The sequence below is a fragment of the Mauremys mutica genome, chromosome 7, assembly GCF_020497125.1.
Source record: "Mauremys mutica isolate MM-2020 ecotype Southern chromosome 7, ASM2049712v1, whole genome shotgun sequence".
NCBI lineage: Eukaryota > Metazoa > Chordata > Testudines > Geoemydidae > Mauremys > Mauremys mutica.
Genome location: NC_059078.1, coordinates 47104514 through 47126513, shown reverse-complemented (window position 1 = coordinate 47126513; position 22000 = coordinate 47104514). Strand labels below are relative to the sequence as shown.

The 22000-nt window shown below is 45.5% G+C and overlaps 1 protein-coding gene across 1 annotated transcript in view; it reads right to left on the bottom strand.

The window, feature by feature from the left end:
* DOCK3 (dedicator of cytokinesis 3) overlaps window positions 1–22000 on the bottom strand; it is a 641328-nt gene that overhangs the window by 109677 nt on the left and 509651 nt on the right. The window contains exons 24-27 of the mRNA XM_045024316.1: window positions 20440–20632; window positions 15617–15744; window positions 12836–12940; window positions 6318–6416 (exon numbers count right to left, since the gene is read on the bottom strand). Coding sequence (XP_044880251.1) covers window positions 6318–6416; window positions 12836–12940; window positions 15617–15744; window positions 20440–20632 — 525 coding nt within the window. The remainder of the gene's footprint in view (window positions 1–6317; window positions 6417–12835; window positions 12941–15616; window positions 15745–20439; window positions 20633–22000) is intronic.

Sequence of the window (22000 nt, the reverse complement as noted above, 5' to 3'; positions counted from 1 at the left end):
TATCATTAAAGGCAGCTGCTTCTTAGTACTGACTGAAACATATTAATAGCGCCCTTAATGTTTTTAAAAATAAAATATATATTAAAAATAGAATATTTAAACTATTATATAGTATTATGAGTCAGTAGCTACAGTGCATAATGTGCAATGCTACTAACATAAAATAATGTAACAATAAAAACAGGTACAAATAAAATAGAATTCAAAATGAAATTTTGAAATTTCAAAGCAAAAATTAAAATCCCAAAGCAAAATTTGGAAATCTGAAATATTTGTTTGTTTTGAAATTTGATCAAAATTGACAACTTTTTCAGAAATATTTCAATTATGATGAAACCAACATTTTCTGTTAAAAAATTCCACAAAAATTTCCAACAAGCTCTATTCCTATGTATACTCCATGTCTACTTAAGACTCAGTATGAGAGTGCCAACTCTTATCATGTGGACTATTGAAGAAGTCATCAAAAGTTAACTTTAGGCCTGCTCTACACTAGTCGGTTATTTTGGAATTAACCAAGTTAATTCGAAAAAAAAATGATTCCGTCCACATGACCAAACCGTTTTTTTTATTTAAAGGGCTCTTTAATCCGATTTCTGTACTCCACCTCGGCAAGTGGAATAGCGCTTAAATTGAGATCGCAATCCTGTGTTAAAGGTATTGTGGACGCAATTCAACGTTATTGGCCTCCGGGAGCTATCCCAGAATGTTCCCTTGTGACCGCTCTGGACAACACTCTCAACTCTGATGCACTAGCCAGGTGGGCAGGAAAAGCCCCGGGAACTTTTGAATTTCATTTCCTGTTTGGTCACCATCAGCACAGGTGACCATCAGCACAGTCCACCATCACAGGCGACCATGCAGAGTCCACCATCACAAGAGATCACGCAGTCCCGGATTTGCAGACGAGCTCCCGCATGGTCCGAATGGGAGGTACTGGATCTCATTGCATGTTGGGGAGATGAATCTGTTATGGCAGAACTATATTCCAAAAAAAGGAATGCAAATACGTACGCTAAAGTCTCCAGGGCCATGACAGAGAGAGGCTACTCCAGGGACACAGAGCAGTGTTGTTCAAAAATCAAGGAGCTCAAGCAAGCATACCAAAAAGCCAGTGAGGTGAACAGGCACTCTGGGTCACATCCCCATACATTCTGCTTCTACTGTGAGCTGCATGCAATTATGAGGGGTGACACGACCACTACCTCATCACTGTCCGTGGACACCTGCAAGGGGGGAGTTGCACGGAATGAGGAGGAAGAGTCATTGGAGGAGAACAGTGCACAGGCGGCAAGTGGGGAATCTGTTTCCCCCCCTAGCCAGGAACTATTCTTAATGCTGGAGCCAATAGCCTCTCCCCACTCTCAAGGTGGGCTCCCGGACCATGACCCTGGAGAAGGTACTTCTGGTGAGTGAGAGCCTGATTGAAGCCATGCGGTGGGGGGCGGGAGAACCCAGCTGCGCTGGGCTGTTCACGTTTAGTTTAAAGGGCTCATCCCTGCTCAGAGCCTCATCGGAGCCACGCGGTGGGTGTGTGTGTGTTGTGTGAAGCGATCATCCCAGAGAGCTCACAGGCCCTCCCTTTATATGGCAAACCCACCAGGCATTGCTTGCTATGGGAAAGGGGGCCTGGCAGTTTGAAAGCATTGAAATGAATGTAGAAGAAGCAGAACCCTGCGTGCCCTTATGCTGCCTGCAAGCTGAATTCTGTTGCCCGGCCGTGTGTGATGGCTTACTCACACCAAAGTGGAAGGCACTTCAGTATAAGAGGCAAAATGCTAACTTGTACAGAAAGAACATGTGCTGTGTACTATGAATTGCCTGTTTCACTGAGGAGTGTCCCCTTTGCTCTCTGAAATATATCTTTTAAAATACTACCCTCCCTTTTTCTTCTCCCACAGGTGCAAATGTTTCAACATGGCCCTTATCTATTCCGTCCCAGCGGCTGGTCCAAATTAGAATGCGGAAAAAATGGACTCAGGATGACATGTTCGCCAAGTTCATGCAGTCCTCCCGCATTGATAGGGCCCAGCTGAATGTGTGGAGGCAAACAATTGCGGAGTCCCATAAAGCATTACGGGAACACAAAGAGAGGAGGAACGTGTGTGATGAGAGCAGGCAGGACGCTATGGTCAAGCTCATGGGGGAGAAAACTGACATGCTCCGCTGTATGGTGGATCTAATGCGGGAAAGGCAACAAGATCACAGATTGCCACTGCAGCCCCTGTATAACCGCCCTCCCTCCTCCCCAAGTTCCATAGCCTCCTCACCCAGACACCCAAGAACACAAGGGGGGAGGCTATGGGGACCCACACACTCAGCCCCAGAGGATCGCCCAAGCAGCAGAAAGCTGGCATATGTGAACTTTTGATTTGGTTTCTAGACTTGTCCTTCCCTCCTCCTCCACTCCCCAACCCAATACTCCTCCCCCCGCCCCCCCTCCCACCTTCTGATTTCTCTCAATGTGTTGTGCAACAAATAATAAAGAACAGTTTTTAAACAATTTTGACTTTATTTCCTTTCATATATATAGGGGGGTGGGTAACTTCAAGAGAAACAAACACAACTGTCACACTGTACCCTGGCCAGTCATGAAACTGGCTTTCAATGCTTCTCTGATGCACAGCACGCCTTGCTGCACTCTTCTAATCACCCTGTTGTCTGGCTGTGCGAAATTGGCTGCCAGGCGAGTTGCCTCAACCTCTCACCCTGCCATAAACGTCTCCCCCTTACTCTCACAGATACTGTGGAGCACACAACAAGCAACAATTACAACTGGAATACTGATTGTGCTGAGATCTAACCGAGTCAGTAACTGCGCCAGCACGCTTTCAAATGTCCAAAAGCACATTCTACCACCATTCTGCACTTGCTCAGCCTATAGTTGAACTGCTCCTTACTACTGTCCAGGGTGCCTGTGTGCGGCTTCATGAGCCATGGCATTAAGGGGTAAACTGGGTCCCCGAGGATAACTATAGGCATTTCAACATCCCCAACAGTAATTTTCTGGTCTGGGAAGTATGTCCCTTCCTGCAGCTGTTCAAACAGACCAGAGTTCCTGAAGATGCGAGGGTCATGCACCTTTCCCAGCCATCCCATGTTGATGTCGGTCCCTTGTGATCCACCAGTGCTTGCAGCAACATGGAAAAGTACCCCTTGCAGTTTACATACTGGCCGCCCTGGTGTGCCGGGGCCAAGATAGGGATATGCGTTCCGACTATCACCCTGCTGCAGTTAGGGAACCCCAGCGCATTAAAGCCATCCACAATGGTCTGCACATTTCCCAAAGTCACTACCCTTGATAGCAGCTGGTCAATGATTGCACTGGCTACTTGCAGCACAGCAGCCCCTACAGTAGATTCGCCCATTCCGAACTGATTCCTGACTGACCGGTAGCTGTTGGGCGTTGCAAGCTTCCACAGTGCAATGGCCACTCACTTCTCAACTGTGAGGGCTTCTCTCATTTTGGTATCTGCGCTTCAGAGCACAGGACAGCAAGACACAAAGTTCCATGAAAGTGGCCCTACGCATACAAAAGTTTTGCAGCCACTGTGAATCATCCCAGACCTGCAACACTATGCGGTCCCACCAGTCTGCTTGTTTCCCGGGCCCAGAATCGGCGTTCCACGGCATGAACCTGGCCCAATGCCAACATGATCTCCCAATTTCCACATGCCGTGCTTCTAGGAACGTCTGTATTCATGTCCTCATCAGTATAGTAATCGCGCTGTTGTCGCTTCCTCGCCCGGTTTTGCAGGTACTGCACATACTGCTGGATAATGCGCAAGGTATGTACAATGGTCAAAACTGCAGCGGAGATCTGAGCGGGCTCCATGCTTGCTATGGCGCCTGCACGGGTAGTCCTGGAAAAAGGGCGCGAAACGTAGGAGAGCTCTTCGGTTCAAGATGGCTGATAAAAGGCGGTAAATGGTTGTCTTCTGTAGCTTTCACAAAGGCGAGAAGCTCGCTAGAGCTGCAATAGCGGGAGAGCAGAGTTTGCAGCAGAAGCTGTATGCTCAGTTCATGATGGCCGAAAAAAGGCAGGAAATGGTTAGATAAAAGAGTAGATAGAAAGATGATAGGACATGCGAGGTGGATTCATAGTACCAGGAGACAGACGGTGCACTGTACTGCACTGTCTGCTGGCAGTATGGCGTCTGCCGTAGCTTTCACGGAGGGAGAAGCAAGTGACGACACATACTCAGAAACACCCGCAAGAATGTTTTTGCCCCATCATGCACTGGGAGCTTAACTCAGAATTGTAATGGGCGTCGGGGACTGTGGGAACTGTGGGATAGCTTCCCACAGTGCACTACTCTGACATTCGGTACTGTGGACGCATTCGGTACTGTAGCCTCGGTACTGTGGACGCACTCCGCCGAATTCACGCGCTTTAGTGGGGACATACAACACTGAATGTATAAAATCGCTTCCGAAAATTGAATAGAATAAGTTTGAATTAATTTTGTACTGTAGACGTACCCTTAGATCACTACCAATTTGTGCTCCATTCAACCTAGCCACCTAGAGGTAAGAGGCTCTGTTATCCCAAAGTCTATATCTCTGAACCACCCAGCCTGTCTCAGGATAAATTTTCATTGGTATATACAATAATTGGAAGTTGACAACCTCTTCCAAAAGCACTTCAGATCCTGTTCCACCTTGTTTGTTCAGTGTTTTAACAGGTTTCTACCATGGTGTCAGTTTGGTATTACTATTCACTCTATTACTGAGCTGTCACACTAGCCACAAAAACATTTTGTATATAACCCCGTCATCATACTGTGAAAGGAAAGTGACAGCATGACTGTTACTTCCATCAGATTTATGTATTGCTTCTTGATGTTATTCTGCACTTCAGAGCAACAGTTACGAAAGGTAGGTAACCGTTTTTTCTTCTTTGAGTGCTTGTGGTCTGAGACATGCTGCCTTCATAAAGACGTGAAGGTAAAAGGTAGGCTTCTCTCCCTTTGAGATGGACACCTCAAAGCAGATGATTGTTGGGAAGCCACCAATGAGGGTGCATAAACTGTGTACTAAGCAACTCTCTCTTGGCCACTAATAGCTATGATTTAGGTCACCACTCTCCAATGGGAATTTGGAGAGCTTGTCGAAGCATACCAGGTGGATTAGGCTGGCCAATACTCCAACAAATCAAGGAAAACTTTGCTGTTGACTTTTCTCTGCTTGTCAAAAGTCAGCCTTGGAATATAATTATCTTTTGACAAAAGAACAAACTTCAAACCTTTTCTTAAGTGAGCTCCTATGTATATTCCATGCCCTTCAATAGGTTGCAGAATAAACTACTTTGGATTTTCTAGTCTGTATAGACTACTAGTCTGTAGTTCAGGCTATGTTCCACAAAGTTCCACAATGATATCTATCCCAGGTATTTATCTGCTCCCTATTACCATATGATCTGAACACCTTGCTATCTTTAATATATTTATCCTCACACTACTGCCATGAGGTAGGGAAGTGCTATGGGTATAACTAACTGCAGCTGAGAGGTGTTATTCCCAGTGTGGGTAGACAGATTCATGCTAGCACATTAAAAATAGCAGTGTGGAAATTGCGGCGTTGGCTTGGGCTAGTCACTTGAGCGCAGACCCAAACGGTTGGGCAGGCTTGCACTTGGGCAGCTACCCTGAGCCACTGCTAGTGCCACAACATCCACACTCCACTAACTCAAGTTGAGCTAGCGTGAGTCTGTCTACCCACACTGAGAATCACACCTCCGAGCTGCAGTGTAGACATACTAGAGAGATTCTGCGTATGTCTACAATGCAGAAAAAAACCTGCAGCACAGTCTCAGAGCCTAGGTCAACAGATTTGGGCTTGCAGGACTTGGGCTACCGGGCTAAAAATAGCAGTTTAGATGTTCCTGCTCGGACTGGAGCCCAGGGTCTGAGACCCTACCCCTCAGCTCCAGCCCACGTGTGAATGTCTACACAGCTATTTTTAGAGCCCTGCAATCCAAGTCCCGTGAGCCCAAGTCAATGGAACCAGGGTCTGAGATTCAGCACCATGGGTTTTTCTTTGCAGTGTAGACATACCTTCGGTGGCTTGTTCAAGGTCACACAGTAAGCCTGGGCTGGAGGTAGGGACTCCCAACTTCTAGGCTAGTGCCCTAACCACTGGACCATCCTTTTCTCTAATAATAATAAACTAAGTATATGAAACAAATAGTGACTATATCTGTAGTGAATGTGGATGTTCAGCAGAATAAGTGAAAACACTTTCTGCATTGTCATCTATCTGATTTCTGAGGATAATATTTAATAGTTGCTTCTAAAAACCATGAAGTTATATCCTACCTTTAGCTCATCCTTGCTCTGGAAGTTGTCCAGTAAATGTTGAAAATGAGTGTCTGACATCTGACGAAGCAGAGACAAGAGACAGGACACATACTCTCCCTGTCAAGTAAATGAAGAATTATTTAGTCCAGACAATCAAAGAATTTTTTATATGTAAAATTCAACCTGAGGTAGGAGATAAAAGGTGGGGTCTGAAATGGCACCAATGCATATGAAAGAAAAAAATCAGTTACCTACCTTTCGTAACTGTTGTTCTTCGAGATGTGTTGTTCATGTCCATTCCACATTAGGTGCGCGCACGCCGTGTGCACGGACGTCAGAAACTTTTTCCCTTAGCGGCTCCCATCAGGTTGGCAGGGGAGCCCCCTAGAGTGGCACCTCTATGCTGGTGCATATATACCTCTGCTGACCCGACCCCCCTTCAGTTCCTTCTTGCCAGAGACTCAGACAGAGGGGAAGGAGGGTGGGAAGTGTAATGGACGTGAACAACACATCTCAAAGAACAACAGTTACGAAAGGTAGGTAACTGTTTTTTCTTCTTTGAGTGCTTATTCATGTCCATTCCACATTAGGTGACTCACAAGCTTACCATAGGAGGAGGGTAGGAGTCATGGAGCAATTGACTGAAGAACAGCCCTGCCAACCGCTGCATCATCTCTGACCTGCTGGTTGACTGCGTAGTGGGCTGTCAATGTGTGCACTGATGACCAGGTGGCTGCTTTACAGATCTCCTGGATCAGGATGTGCGCCAGAAAAGCTGTTGAGGATGCTTGTGCCCTTGTCGCCAACGTAATGGCCACCAGGAACGCCACCTTCCAGGAGAGGTGAAGGACAGAGCAAGAGGCCAGGGGCTCGAACGGGGGCCCCATAAGCTTGGAAAGGACCAGATTAAGGTTCCAGGGAGGAACCGACAGGCATGAGTAAGGGAACACTCTCTCCAGTCCCTTGAGGAACAGCACCACCATGGGGTTAGAAAATGCAGAGCATCCGGATTCCCCCAGGTGGAATGCTGAAATGGCAGCTAGGAGGCTCGCTCGCGCCTGCACCGAGTCCAGAACTACCCCAATGAACTCCAGCCTTTGCGTTGGTATCAAGGAAGACTTGGGCATGTTGACGAGAAGACCCAGCTTGTGGAACGCGTCCAGGGCCACTGTCACATGGGAACAGACCTCCTCTTCGGACCGACCCACGAGGAGCCAATCGTCGAGGTATGGGTATATCTGTATTCTCCTCTTTCGCAGAAAGGCTGCCACTACTGACATGCATTTCATGAACATGTGGGTGGCTGCCGCCAGGCCGAACGGGAGGACCACAAACTGGTAATAGTGCTGGTTTATGGTGAACTGCAGGAACCACCGGTGAGCGGGGTGAATAGTGATGTGAAAGTACGCATCTTTCATGTCGAGGGCAGCGTACCAATCCCCCGGATCCAGTGACAGGATAATAGTGCCTAGGGAGACCATGCAGAAGCGAACCTTGACTAAGAACTTGTTGAGCCCGTGAAGGTCTAAAATGGGCCGAAGGCCCCCCTTTGCCTTTGCGATGAGAAAATAATGGGAATAAAACCCTTCCCCCTTAGTTCCTGAGGGACTTCCTCCACTGCCCCCGCCTCTAAGAGCGATTGTACCTCCTGCATAAGGAGTTGCTCGTGAGAAGGGTCCCTGAAGAGAGACGGGGAAGGGGGTGGGTAGGAGGGAAAGAGGAGAACTGTAGCATGTAACCCACTTGTACCGTGCGCAAGACCCAACGGTCCGACGTTATACGGGACCACGCCTGGTAGAAGTGGGACAAGCGGTCCAGGAAACATGGGGAAGGATCCAGGAGCTGGGTTGGTACGCTATCCTCGAATGCACCTTCAAAACCCCTGCTTGTTGCCAAGCTGGGGCTTGCCCTGGCCCTGGCCTTAATTAGGCATGTTATTCCGCCTGCGTCTGTTGTCTCTGCCCTTCCTGTGATAAGACTCCTGCCTAGGGCGAGGCTGGTACTGCCATTGCTGCAACAGTTGGGGCTTGAATGGCTTCCTCTGAGTTGCTGGGGTGTGCATTCCTAACAACTTGAGGGTTGCCCAGGAGTCTTTAAGGCTAGGCAGCCTGGCATCCATCTGGTCAGAAAAGAGGCCTGACCCTTCAAAGGGGAGGTCCTGGATGGTGTTCTGGACCTCTGGCGGAAGGCCTGAAGCCCAAAGCCACGCTGAGCACCTCATCACCACACCTGAGGCAGTTGTTCTTGCTGCTGTGTCTGCCGCGTCCAGAGAGGCCTGTAAAGAGGTCTTGGGAACTGCCTTTCCCTCTTCCACAAGGGCCGTGAACTCAGGTTGAGAGCCCTGAGGCAAGGAGTTTTAAATTTGGAAACTGCTGCCCAGGAATTAAAATTGTGCCTGTTTAGGATCACCTGCTGGTTCACAATCCTTAATTGGAAGCCCTCAGAGGAGCAGACCTTCCTTCCAAAGAGGTCCAAACGTTTAGCCTCCTTGGCCTTGGGGGCCAGGGCTTCCTGGCCATGACGCTCCCGTTCATTCACGGCTGAGACGACCAGTGAACAGGGGGCTGGATGACAAAATAGGAAGTCGTATCCCTTGGAGGGGGCGAAGTACTTCCTCTTCATCCCCCTTGCCGTCGGTGCACTGGAGGCTGGGGTTTGCCAGACCGTCTTATAGTTAGACTGAATTTTCTTTATGAGTGGGAGCACAATTCTGGAGGGCCTTCAGGGCTTAGGATGTCCACCATAGGATCCTCCTGTTCCACCACTTCCTCCGCCGGTAGGCCCAAGTTCTGGGTGACCCTGCAGAGCAGCTCCTGATGTGCCCTGTGTTCAATCGGGAGAGGCCCTGAAACTGCCGTGCCCACCACAGCTTTGTCTGGGGACGATGAGGAGGTGAGGGCCTGCTGTGCTTCCTCACCTGCTCTTCTTGCCCCTCATCATAGGCCGGGGACACATCTGATCCCTGCCTGGTTGATTGTCCCCAGGATGGCCCCGGGCTCGGTGCCGCTTCCACTTGCTGGTGTTTTGGAGAAGCGTCTGGCTGCCTGGATACCGTAGCCTCCTTGGGTGCGGAGGGTGCCTGTGTGAGGACTGGGACCAATGCACCGAATAGCCGAACCTCAAAGCTCTGGAGGAGGTCCCTTGCTGCTGCTGATAGGCCCACGGTGTCTAAAAGGGCCATTGTCGTGGCGGGCCCCATTGGGGATGCCACGCAGTCTGGGGCTCCCTGCTAGCCGGCGCCCTGTGGGTGTAACTGGAACTGCTTGAGTCAACCTCGGATTCCGAGGACGCCAACCTCAAAGGCCAAGGCAGTGCCGTGGCACGGTGCCGTCAGGAGGCTGGAGAGCGGCTCCTCACCAACCCAGACTGGGATTGGTACCAATGCTCTCGGGACTGGGATGGCTGCCTTCTTCCCTGGGCCGGGGACTGTGGCCTTATATCCCCTTGGTGCCGACTTAGTGACAGTGCCGGGCAGCGATGTGCCGGCGGAGCCGGTGCCATATGCTGGCTCAGGTTCCGGTGCCATCGAGTCCCGCTGAGCCAAAGGTAACTGGGGGTCCATGGAGGCTGAGTTCAACTGGGACCGGCGCCGGGAGGGTGACCTTGAGTGGCGCACCATTGCCGGCTTGTCTCTGGACGGCACCCTTCATGATGGTGCTGGAGGCTTCTCCTTGCCAGGGAGGGGGCTTTCCAACAACAGCTCGATGAGGTCTTTTGCCGCCTCAAAGGTGTCTGGCGTGGAGGGCTGTTCTAGGATGTCTTCCAGCCCTTCTCTGCGCTCAACCCACTTAGCCCGGGGCTCAATGGGCCCTGCGGCACCGGAGCCACCGGTGCCGGTGTATGTTCTGGGGCCACACTGCCCCTCTGAGTGCTCGGTCCCTTGGAAGGCGCCGCCTTCTTACGTGGGGAGCGCCCTCTATCGCCTTTAGGCTGCCCCTTTGACCGTACTGGAAAAGTTGAGCGGTGCCGGAGCTTGTCCTGTTGCTTCAGTGCCACAATGCTTATGCAGCCTCACCGGTGCCAGATCACGGACTGATGCCGGGGCACTCCGCACCGAGGACACCGGCACCGAAGCCGGATGGTCCGAGGCCGTAGGTTGCAGCGTGGCCTCCATGAGTAACTGCTTGAAGCAAAAGTCTCTTTCTTTCTTGGTTCTTGGCTTAAAAGCCTTACAGATCTTGCAGCGCTCAATCTGGTGCAATTTTCCCAAACAGCAGAGACAGGAGTCGTGGGGATCACTGATTGGCATAGGCTTGCGGCACGTGGCACAAGCCTTAAACCCTTGGGCCTGCAGCATGCCCCGCAGCCCAGGGGTGGTGCTGGAAACAACTTTCAGACACCTAAAACAAAGGAAGCTTAACTGTAGTATAAAGAAGTACTAACTACTGGTAACTATTAACTACAGATAACTGCTAACTACTGATAACTGCTACAACTGTGCTAAGGGATCACTTGTAAGCAAGCGAAGAGTTGTTCCAACCCCGCCATGGATGGTAAGAAGGAACTGAAGGGGGGTCGGTTCGGCAGGGGTATATATGCACCAGCATAGAGGTGCAACTCTAGGGGGCTTCCCTGTTGACCCGATGGGACCCGCTAAGGGAAAAAGTTTCTGACGTCTGTGCATGCGGCACGCGCACATCTAATGTGGAATGGACGTGAACAAACACTTGAAGAAGAAGCTCACTTGCAGAGATTAAAAATACTGTATGACAAATTCTCTCTATTGCCTGTTAATACAAAGCAAAAACTCTCAGAGGCTCAGCTGTGTGTGCTCTTTTTTCATAGGACTTATTACAAATATCAGAGTTTAAACAGTCAATACGGACAGTCAAGGGGTCTCTCTCCCAGTATGTAGGAGAAGCTGCTCTGAAATCAAGGTCTTACATAGTAAATAATGCTTTGCAGTTATATAGCTCCTTTCACCACAGCCTCTCAAAGTGCTTTACAAAGGTGAGTAAAAATCCCCATTTTTACACATTTGAAGAGTACAGCATAAAGGGGGTAGGCATTGTGTCAAAGGTAAGGTTGCAAGTCAGTGGCTGTCAGGAATGGTATCTGTCTCCACATTACTAGTTCCCTGCTATGACTATGTTTCCTTGTAGCAATTGTGTCCCTAAGCCATTGAAACAATTTATTTTTAAACAATTGCAAAGATTTTTTAAGAAGTACCTAATCTTGTGTCACACATTACAGATACTGTGCTAAATATGAATGTTCATGAAGAATGTTTCTGAAGAGATTTTATATCTGAGAGAGTCCTGGGCAATTTCCTTTTTCAGATGGACTCAGGTATCTGCCCACATGCTCTGGAATGTTTATAAACTTTTCTGAGCTACTCCAATTAATGTTAATACCTTGTCTTTATTAAGAAAAAGGTGTGTTCTTACCATGTGTTAGCTAACAGATGTAAGCGAAAGAATGTAAAATCATAGTGAAGAAAAGGCAATTGCGGTTCTAACATGTTAGCAAGTGATGGTAAACCCTAGACTCGTCCCTACAAACTGCCTTGTCTTCATTAGGAATGTACCTTATGTTTGTTACTGCATTTTAGCTAACAAGAGGTTAGGAAACATCTTTGTTCTTAGTGTGGAGGCACTGACTGTACATCTACCTGCTCAACACACTCAAATTCCCAGCCAATTTGTAAGAAAATTAACACTGCGTGGAAGGTGTTTTGGAGAACAGACTGACAACACAAATGGTGCTGACCTCAGCTCAGTGTTTGAATCAAGTAAAAATAGGGTTAGGATAGAATATGTCGTGCAATGAGTCCAGGAAGGGAGAAGGCTGGATAGGAATTTTATTCTTTCCCCCCTCTTTTAGTGAAGGACAAGGAAGAATTCTCATTCCGTCTTTATCCCATGCTGCTGAGTAATTTGGGCCAGCTGTAAGCGTATTAGCACCCTTTGCAAAGATCAGGGTTGGTGCTATTTTCATCTCTCTTTGCTCCTTTCCTCCCACCCAGCTCAGCAACACATTTGATTCCCTATCTGTTATTTCCTTCTCCAGAAGGATGCACCTGTTTCATTTGTGGGAAGTGATAACTGTGGATCAGTTGAGCAGAATCTCTCCAGGAACTGAAGTGAATGGCACTGGCCTGCTGGTGAGCAATCAAGATATTCCCAATGCTATTTTGGTGCCCATTTAGAGGTGGAGCCCTAAATCATCACCTAATTGGCATCTGCCAAAGACTACCAAATGATAATTTGCAATCATAGCTTCAAATGTAATCCAAGACAGTAACTACAGCAACCGGAAAGCTTTCTGGGCCTCATCAGTTGCTGATGTAAACGTGAAGCAACCTGACTAGTACACTGTGACAGATTTTTTCAGAGTGGAAGGAATGAATTCATGAGTGGGAAGGAAAGGAGAGAAAGCTGTGATCGTTCATGCAGGAGAGATGGTAATGAGGTGTAGGTGGTTGTGAGGGAGTGGGATAAAGGGAGCTGAACGTTAGAGAAGCAGGAAATAGAACCTGATTGTTAGTTACTAACAGTGATTTCAGCTGTGCACTGCGGGCAACGCTGCCCTCTTACCGCCTCCTGAGACTGCGATTTACTCATGATAGTAAGCAGAGTTTGTAAAAGTACATCCAGGAGGCTCTCCACCATCATCTCAACCTCCTCCACTACATCTGCCTCCTACAATGAGCAGTAAGAAAACAGACAATTAGTAGCTGAGGACAGAAATCGCAAGCCAAATGTGCAGCTCCAACCATGCCAGGAACAGCCTTCCTAATGGGATTCTGATAATTTTAGAGAAGCTCAGGAAGAATTGTTACCAAAAGAGATTCCTGGAGATGTAGGTTCGGAGGGAGAAAATAAACATCACCCTACATAGCAGACACTGTCATGTGGCTGCAATATTACAGTATGTGACTTCTCACCTCTTCCCTCCCTGATAGAAGGATATTGGAACACATCAAAAGATATAAATTAGGGCTGTCGATGAATCACAGTTAACTCACGTGATTAACTCAAAAAAAATCATGATTAAAAAATTTAATCATGATTAATTGGACTGTTAAACAATAGAATACCAATTCAAATGTATTAAATATTTTTGGATGTTTTTCTATATTTTCAAGTACATTGATTTCTATTACAGCACAGAATACAAAGTGTACAGTGCTCACTTTATATTATTAATTTTGATTACCAATATTTGCACTGTAAAAATGATAAACAAAAGAAAGTATTTTTCAGTCACCTCATACAAGTACTGTAGTGCAATCTCTTTATCATGAAAGTGTAACTTACAAATGTAGATTATTTTTGTTACATAACTGCACTCAAAAATAAAACAATGTAAAACTTTAGAGCCTACAAGTCCACTCAGTCCTACTTCTTGTTCAGCCAATCTCTAAGACAAACAAGTTTGTTTACATTTACGGGAGATACTGCTGCCTGCTCCTTATTTAAAATGTCACCTGAAAGTGAGAACAGGCATTCACATGGCATTTTTGTAGCCAGTGTGGCAAGGTATTTACATCCCAGATATGCTAAACATCTGTATGCCCCTTCATGCTCCGGCCAGCATTCCAGAGGACATGCTTCCATGCTGATGATGCTCGTTAAAAATAATGCATTAATTAAATTTTTGACTGAACTCCTTGGGGGAGAATTGTAGGTCTCCTGTTCTGTTTTACCCGGATTCTACCATATATTTCATGTTATAGCAGTCTCGAATGATGATCCAGCACGTTTGTTTTAAGAACACTTCCACAGCAGATTTGACAAAATGCAAAGAGGGTCCCAATGTGAGATTGGGCCCTAAGTTTAAGAATCTGAAGTGCCATCCAAATGTGAGAGGGACGAGGTGTGGAGCATGCTTTCAGAAGTCTTAAAAGATCAATACTCAGATGTGGAAACTACAGAACCCGAACCACCAAAAAAGAAAGTTGACCTTCTGCTGGTGGCATCTGACTCAGATGATGAAAATGAACATGTGTCAGTCCATTCTGCTTTGGATCGTTATCGAGCAGAACCCATCATCACCATGGACTCATGTCCTCTGGAATGGTTGTTGAAGCATGAAGGGACATATGAACCTTTAGCACCTCTGGCATGTAAATGTCTTGCTACGACAGCTATAACAGTGCCATGCGAATGCCTGTTCTCACTTTCTGGTGACATTGTAAACAAGAAGTGGGCAGCATTGTCTCCTGTAAATTGTAACCAAACTTGTTTGTCTGAGCGACTGGCTGAAGTAGGACTGAGTGGACTTGTAGGCTCTAAAGTTATACATGGTTTTATTTTTTAACACAGTTTGTTTGTACATAATTCTACCTTTGTAAGTTCAACTTTCATAATAAAGAGATTGCACTACAGTACTTGTATTAGATGAATTGAAAAATATTATTTTGTTTGTTTTTTACAGTGCAAATATTTGTAATAAAAAATAAATATAAAGTGGGCACTGTACACCTTGTATTCTGTGTTATAATTGAAATAAATATATTTGAAAATGTAGAAAACATCCAAAAATATTTAAATACATGTTATTCTATTATTAACGGTGCGATTAATTGCGATTAATTTTTTTAATCGTGCGATTAATTTTTTTAATCGCTTGACAGCCCTAATATAAATCCATAATCAGAGACCTATGTACTCTGTGGCACAATGGGACCAACTTCTGTTCCCCTGTGTTCTGTGGGAACATTACTTTATTTTATTGTTTCTTTCATCCCATTCAAACTTACAGAACTACAGTGTACAGTTCAAAATACTCATTGATGTCACTTATTTTAAATGCCATAGACTTCCTCCTTTGGAGTAACCTGGGATATTTCACTGCCCTGTAGGAAAATCTGAACGTTTTAAAAAATGACTGAGGTGGCATTTGAGATAAGAGTATCCTGAAGATAAAACCCAGCTGTTTAAATCAGCAGCAATTTCTGAAAATAAGCATGATTTCATTGATTAGATAATTTTACAGAGTTCTCTTAACATTCACGATAAAGTGCTAATTACTGTCTCCTACACAACTGCAAGTGACAGGACTGGGTAGGGCTTTTGAGCACCACAGATAAGTGAGTTCCAGGCTAGGGTGAAGAAAATTAAACAGTGTCAGTCTTGCTCGGTTTGTCTGAGGTGTGTGTGTGTGTTTTCACAGCAAGAACATGCTGTAACCAGAATGCTATGAGTCATACACACAAAAGAAGTCGTTCACTTAAGGAATTCTCTTGCTGCTAATAAAGTTAGAGTTCTGTTATAAAAAGATTCACTGAAAAAGATATATATCCAATAGAAACTATCTCGGATTGTTCTTCAGTAATTTAGCGTTGGAATGGAGAAGACAGGTGGGCAGATTACCAAGGAGCTGGCCTTGATAATGGAGAAGATACTACTGAGGATCCCAGAGCAGATGAGTAACTCCTTCTGCTGTCTCAGATGAAGGTGAATGTGATGAAGAACCACAGGGAGCAAGATTCGCCGGGATTCTAAAAGAGGGAAACAAGACTCAGAATTATTCTAGGACAGACCTGAATTTCAGCAACCTTGATATTATCCAAAAACTTTGTACAGTAACTCCTCACTTAAAGTAATCCCAGTTAACATTGTTTCATTGCTGATCAATGAGGGAACATGCTCTTTTAAAGTTGTGCAATGCTCCCTTCTAAGGTCATTTGGCAGCTGCCTGCCTTGTCCACTGCTTGCAGGAAGAGCAGCCCGGTGGAGGTAGGTGGTGGGTGGTTGGAACCAGGGTGGACCGACAGCCCCCCTATCAGATCCCTGCTCCCCTAAGTTCCCTGTGCAGCAGCTGCCCAGCAGGCTAGCAATTGCAGCTGTCCCTCCCCGCACTGCCATGTGCTGCTCCTGCCCTCATTGCTCCCCGAGACTCCTGCTTGCTGTGTGGGGGGGAGGAGAAAGGGGGCTAATGTCAGGGTGTCCTCCTCCCCCTTGCTCCTGCACCCCGCTTACCCCATCTTCCATAGAGCAGGGGGGACACACGACAGAGGGAGCTTCCAGGCAGCAGCAGCAGCTGCAGCTGTGGTCTGGTCTCAGCTCGCTGATCTAATTAACAAGGCAGTGTACTTCTGACCCCACTCTTCATACTTAAAGGGGAAATGCGCATCTCTCTCTCTCTCTCTCTCTCTCTCTCACACACACACATGCTGTGTGTTTCTGTCTCTGTCTGCCCTCCCTCCTTTCCTGCTGCCTTGTATAGTACAGTGTGAGAATTAACCTTGAGGGCTCAGGCAATTGCTAGTTCATCATTTAGCAGTAAGGCACTGGAAATATCCCACCCTCTGACTCCTCCACCTCAACCAAGCTTCACAATCATCATCACTGTGTACCAGTATTAAACTGTTTGTTTAAAACTTATAATCTGTGTGTGTGTATACACACACACACACATATATATAAATGCGACTTTAAGTGAAACGATGTTAAGCAAATCCAATTTCCTGATAAGAATTAATGTAAATGAGGGGGTTAGGTTCCAGGGAAAATTTTTTCACCAGTCAAAAAACTATATTATACTTAGAAGACTATATTATACTCACGTGTATAATATAGTCTTTTGACTGGTGAAATTTTTTTCCCTGGAACCTAATCCCCTCATTTACATTAATTCTTATCGGGAAATTGGATTCGCTTAACATCGTTACACTTAAAGTCGCATTTTTCAGGAACATAACTACAATGTTAAGTGAGGAGCTACTGTATGTGGAAACCGAGGAATTAGTATTACTATAGGATGCTGATACAGTAGAATTCACTTAATTGGCCCTCTGATAAACAGCATGCCTGCTTAATTGGTGGGATTGCTACAGAACAGATTTTCAGTGCAATGCATTTCAAAGTCACTAAACAATGAATTAATGGTGCATCTAAATGGCATGCCTGATGTTAACTATTGTGAATGTAAAAACAACGAGGAGTCCTTGTGACACCTTAGAGACTAACAAATTTATTTGGGCATAAGCTTTCGTGGGATAGAACCCACTTCATTGGATGCATGAAGTGAAAAATACAGGAGCAGGTATAAATACATGAAAGGATGGGGGTTGCTTTACCAAGTGTGAGGTCAGTCTAACAAGATAAATCAATTAACAGCAGGATACCAAGGGAGGAAAAATAACTTTTGAAGTGGTAAGAATACTGTGAATATGCTTGCAAACAACAGGTATGAATTGCCATTTGCTAGAATTAATTTCCTGCTGTGTGGCCCTTTGTTCACCTCATGCTGCTTTCACAGCAGCTCAGTGAGTCAAACTCTGTATATATTTAACTCTTAGGAAATTAGCTTATCTTTATTGGTTCATCACCTTAAGGACCTGACTGTATTCATTGCACAAAATAGTGGAAAGGGTGCAATGTTGGAAGCAGGGAGGTTTTCTGGCTTTTGGGAGGCAAGGCCACACATCAGGATTCTTGCCTGCAGTGAGTTCTGATTGGCCCAGACTCCTCACTGCTAGGATTTCCTCATTCCTTCCTCTAGTATGCCTGGCCAACGATCTTACCCCTGTAGAAAGGCTGCAAAAGACTCATGTGCTGGGAGAAAATAGAAATCAGCACCAAAGGCAGCCACGTGTTTGAGTGGATAGGTGCAAGGAAAACAGGCCAGTAGGAAGAGGAACACCTGCACATCTACCAATGTGATATGTGCCATTGTGTGCCAGCAATGCCCCTCTGCCATGTACATTGGCCAAACTGGACAGTCTCTATGCAAAAGAATAAATGGACACAAATCAGAAGTTCAGAATTATAACATTCAAAAACCAGTCGGAGAACACTTCAACCTCCCTGGTCACTCGCTTACAGACCTCAAAGTCGCAATACTCCAACCAAAAAACTTCAAAAACAGACTGCAACGAGAAACTGCAAAATTGGAATTTATTTGCAAACTGGACACCATTAAATTAGGCTTGAATAAAGACTGGGAGAGGATGGGTCATTACAAAAAGTAAAACCTATCTTCCAATGCTAATTTTTCCCCTTACTGTTACTCACACCTTCTTGTCAACTGTTGGAAATGGGCCATCCTGATTATCACTACAAAAGTTTTGTTTTCTCCTGCTGATAATAGCCCACCTTAACTGATTACTTTTGTTATAGTTAGTATGGCAACACCCATTTTTTCATGTCCTCTATGTATATATATCTTCCTACTGTATTTTCCACTGCATGCATCTGATGAAGTGGGTTTTAGCCCACGAAAGCTTGTGCTCAAATAAATTTGTTAGTCTCTAAGGTGCCACAAGTACTCCTCATTCTTTTTGCTGATACAGACTAACATGGCTACCACTCTGAAACAGGATGGAACAGTGAGGCTTTCTGTCCATTGGAATGCAATGAGGTTAAGAAGCTGTAGAGTTGGCAGGTAAAGGAGGGCTTTGGATCCCAGAATCCTTTGTTAAAGAGAGGAGGAGGAAATGGAGAGGCTAACAAAGAGGAGTCAGGTTTACTTAGCTCCTGCCTTTAGAACCCTAAGGAAAATATATTAACCCATAGGGTTAAAGTATTTAAAGAAACAGAATCCATTGCCTGCCAGTCAGACAACATCACTGCCCTCTTTGATGTGCTTCACTTGTTCCCCCTTGTCACCCACTTTAGTAAAGTTTAATCCTCTCTTCCTCACCTTCAAGGCCCTGCCAGACTCAGCCCTGGCTTATTGGATCTCACCGTCTATGGTGTTTCCTCTCTGTCCCTTTCTTTGGACAAATATGCCAGCATCTAAAACCCTTTTGTTTTCTTCTTCCACTCCTGTCTTCTTAACTTCTTTCATGCAGACCCTTATACATGGAATTACCTTCTCAACTCAGTGCACCAGGCTCTCACCTTTTCCTCATTCAAATGCCTCCAAAACACCCACTTCTTTTATAAACCCCATTGTAGCAGGGTGGACCCTGCTCCTGCCCGGAGAGGCTTGAAATGCTGCCTGACAGGGCTTGAGAGGGGTGGCTCTGGAAGCTGGGCTGATTAAAGAAGAGGCTGCAGCTGGGGCCACGCCCCAAACTGAAGCCCTGGGGCTTATAAGAGGCAGGGAAGCCAGAGCACAGACAGTCTCTCTCTGCTTCTAGAGAGAGATGGGCCTGGCTGCTTAGAAGCTGACAAGGTACCTAGGGTGAAGCAGGGCTGGGGACAGGCTGAGGAGCTAGGGAAGCTCCAGCCTGGAAAGCCCCAGGCTGCGGCCTAGTAAAGGGCAAGAGGTACTGGGGGTTGCAAGGGGCAGCCCAGGGGTAGGCCAAGCAGCAGGTCCAAACCCAACCCTGCCAATGATGAATAGGCTGAGACTGCAGTCTGCCCCAGGGTGTGGGGCTAGACAATGACTGACAGTAGCCACATACTGAGGCAAGGTGGGGATAGAGGGTGAGGGTTCCCTGAGGAGGGGAGACCCTAAGAGAAAGGGGTTACTGCTAGAGGGCAGCACCCCATGTGAAAGGGCACCGGGTCCAGGGAGGGACACGGGGGGCCTGAAGACAGGTGGATCACCGGCCTGCAGAGGGCGCTCCAGTGCTGGAATAGAGCTAATTCCCGGAGTCACCAGCAGGAGGCGCCGCAGGGGTGAGTCCAACCCGTTACACCCATAAATGTGAAAATAAAAATGTTCAGATTAAGAATTTTTTTAAAATATGTATCTAAAGTGACTCTTTCCTGGGTGTCTCATTGCAGCTCCTCTTTCAGTGAGTGTCTTCCAGGCTGCAAGCTTGCTGGGGCAGGGACTGTCTTCATATCTGTGTCTTGTTCAATCCAGTTGTAATAAGAAATAATATTAGAGTTGTAGCACAGTGTATTCCTTTGAGCACTGATAATCATAATAATTGGGTGATCACTTAATAAGTATGTTTTTAATCAGTGGATATGCTAGTTAAGAGTATTGTTCTGTATCCTAAATCTCATGTTTTCTCCACTATCTGCGGTCACACAAAATTTATTTATGGGCGCATATCACATAGAGTACACCACGCTGTTCACTGTAGGAAAAGCTCCATATATGTAGAACAATATATACATCGAGTGCATACATACACCAGAACTACAACATAGCTAACAATTTCTCCAAATTTATTTGTATTCTTCATTGTATGGTTCTCCACAAAGCAGCTGCAAAAAATGCAATACAATCCTACTATTACTTGGCTGGATTTACCAGGGGCATTCAGCTGCAAGTGTTACAAATGTCTTACCCGAGAAAGAAAAAAGGCGGCTGTCCACAGTGCGTGCTATAGATTGCAGCTTAACTACATCCATCGACTGTCCGATATGCACTGTACTAGGCATGCTTCCTAGAGTTCCTCTCACAAACTCTGCTACTTCCTGCACGGTGAACATCTGCAATAGCTCATCAAAGATTGCAGGGAAGGAATTCAATAAAGCAGCCTGAAAAAAGAAAATGAACAAGCTATGACAGTTTTGAGTTCTGTAACTACAGAATAGGGATATTTGTGTGAAATACAAATAAACAATGGTAAAACAGAGTTAAGGGTCTGAAAAAAGCTATTACATTCAAAATGGTGGCTGATGTTCTATCTTTGTATCACCCTGCAGCTCCCAAAAGCAAAGCACTTCTGGTATGTAAGATCACTCTTTGTTCTGAAGCTTTGCAATATCAACATATTATATAATAAATTGAGAACAGAGTGATTTAAAAAAACAAAAATCCCACAATAGTACTGGCCATATTATAGCCTCGTGTTTTTTTAAGGACAAGAGAACAAAAAAGAAAAAATCCCAAACTGGTCCAAATATTTTTTCTTGATTTTATCTTTTAATGGAAAAAAAAGTGCTTCTGAGTTAAAGAACTTCTATAAAGTTTTTTTGCACTGAAACAACTTAATAAGGGAGATTTACAAACCATTCTGAAAGGTTGTTTATAAATAAGATACTGTGAAACCCTTAAAAGCACCAGCACATGATATTACTATACTTCTACAACAGCGACGCAGGGTATTTTGCATGAAAATTATGCATCATATCATGCAAATAATAGAGCAAAATTATTAAGAGGTATCTCTGGACCGGAGGAAGGACCTCAGCATAACAAAAACATAACTCTTCATTTCACACTCATGTCCTTTCTTCATATTCACTTCTCCATGATAGCAGATAATTCCATGAGCCCTTCCAATCTCCAGGCCCACACGCCTGATGTTATCCTTAACTCCTCCCATTTACCCCTCATATTCAGGATGTTTTAAAATCCTTCTGTTTTCTCCTTTACAGTGCATCCAAAATCTCTGTGCATGTCTTAATAACCTCCCACCTGGACTATTGTAACCTCTTCTCTAGTCTTCCCAACAACTGCCTCACTCCTATCCAGTCTATCCAAAATGTCACCATGAAACTCACTTTTTGACCACATCATCCCCTTTTATGAATCCCTTAACTGGCTCTACAGTCTTTTGTGTAACAATTTCAAAATAACTGAACTCAATTTGTTAGACTCTTTCCAGCTCTGCTCTTGCCTACATCTCATCAGTGGCTGTCCACCACTCTCCTCTATTCTGCCAGTCTTTCTTCCCTCCACATACTTTTTCTTTTCTCCCAGAAGTACTTCTGTGCCTTCTCTCATGCTTGCCTTAGACTTGGAATGTCTTCCCTGATCCTATACACTACACAATTTCCCTCTTCAAAACACCTTTATCCACAATCCTTCCAACAAACAATGATCCTCTAGCTAATGTCCCTTACACAATAAAAATAAAAAATGCAATTATGAATAAAATAAAAACAAAAGCCTTTTAGAAC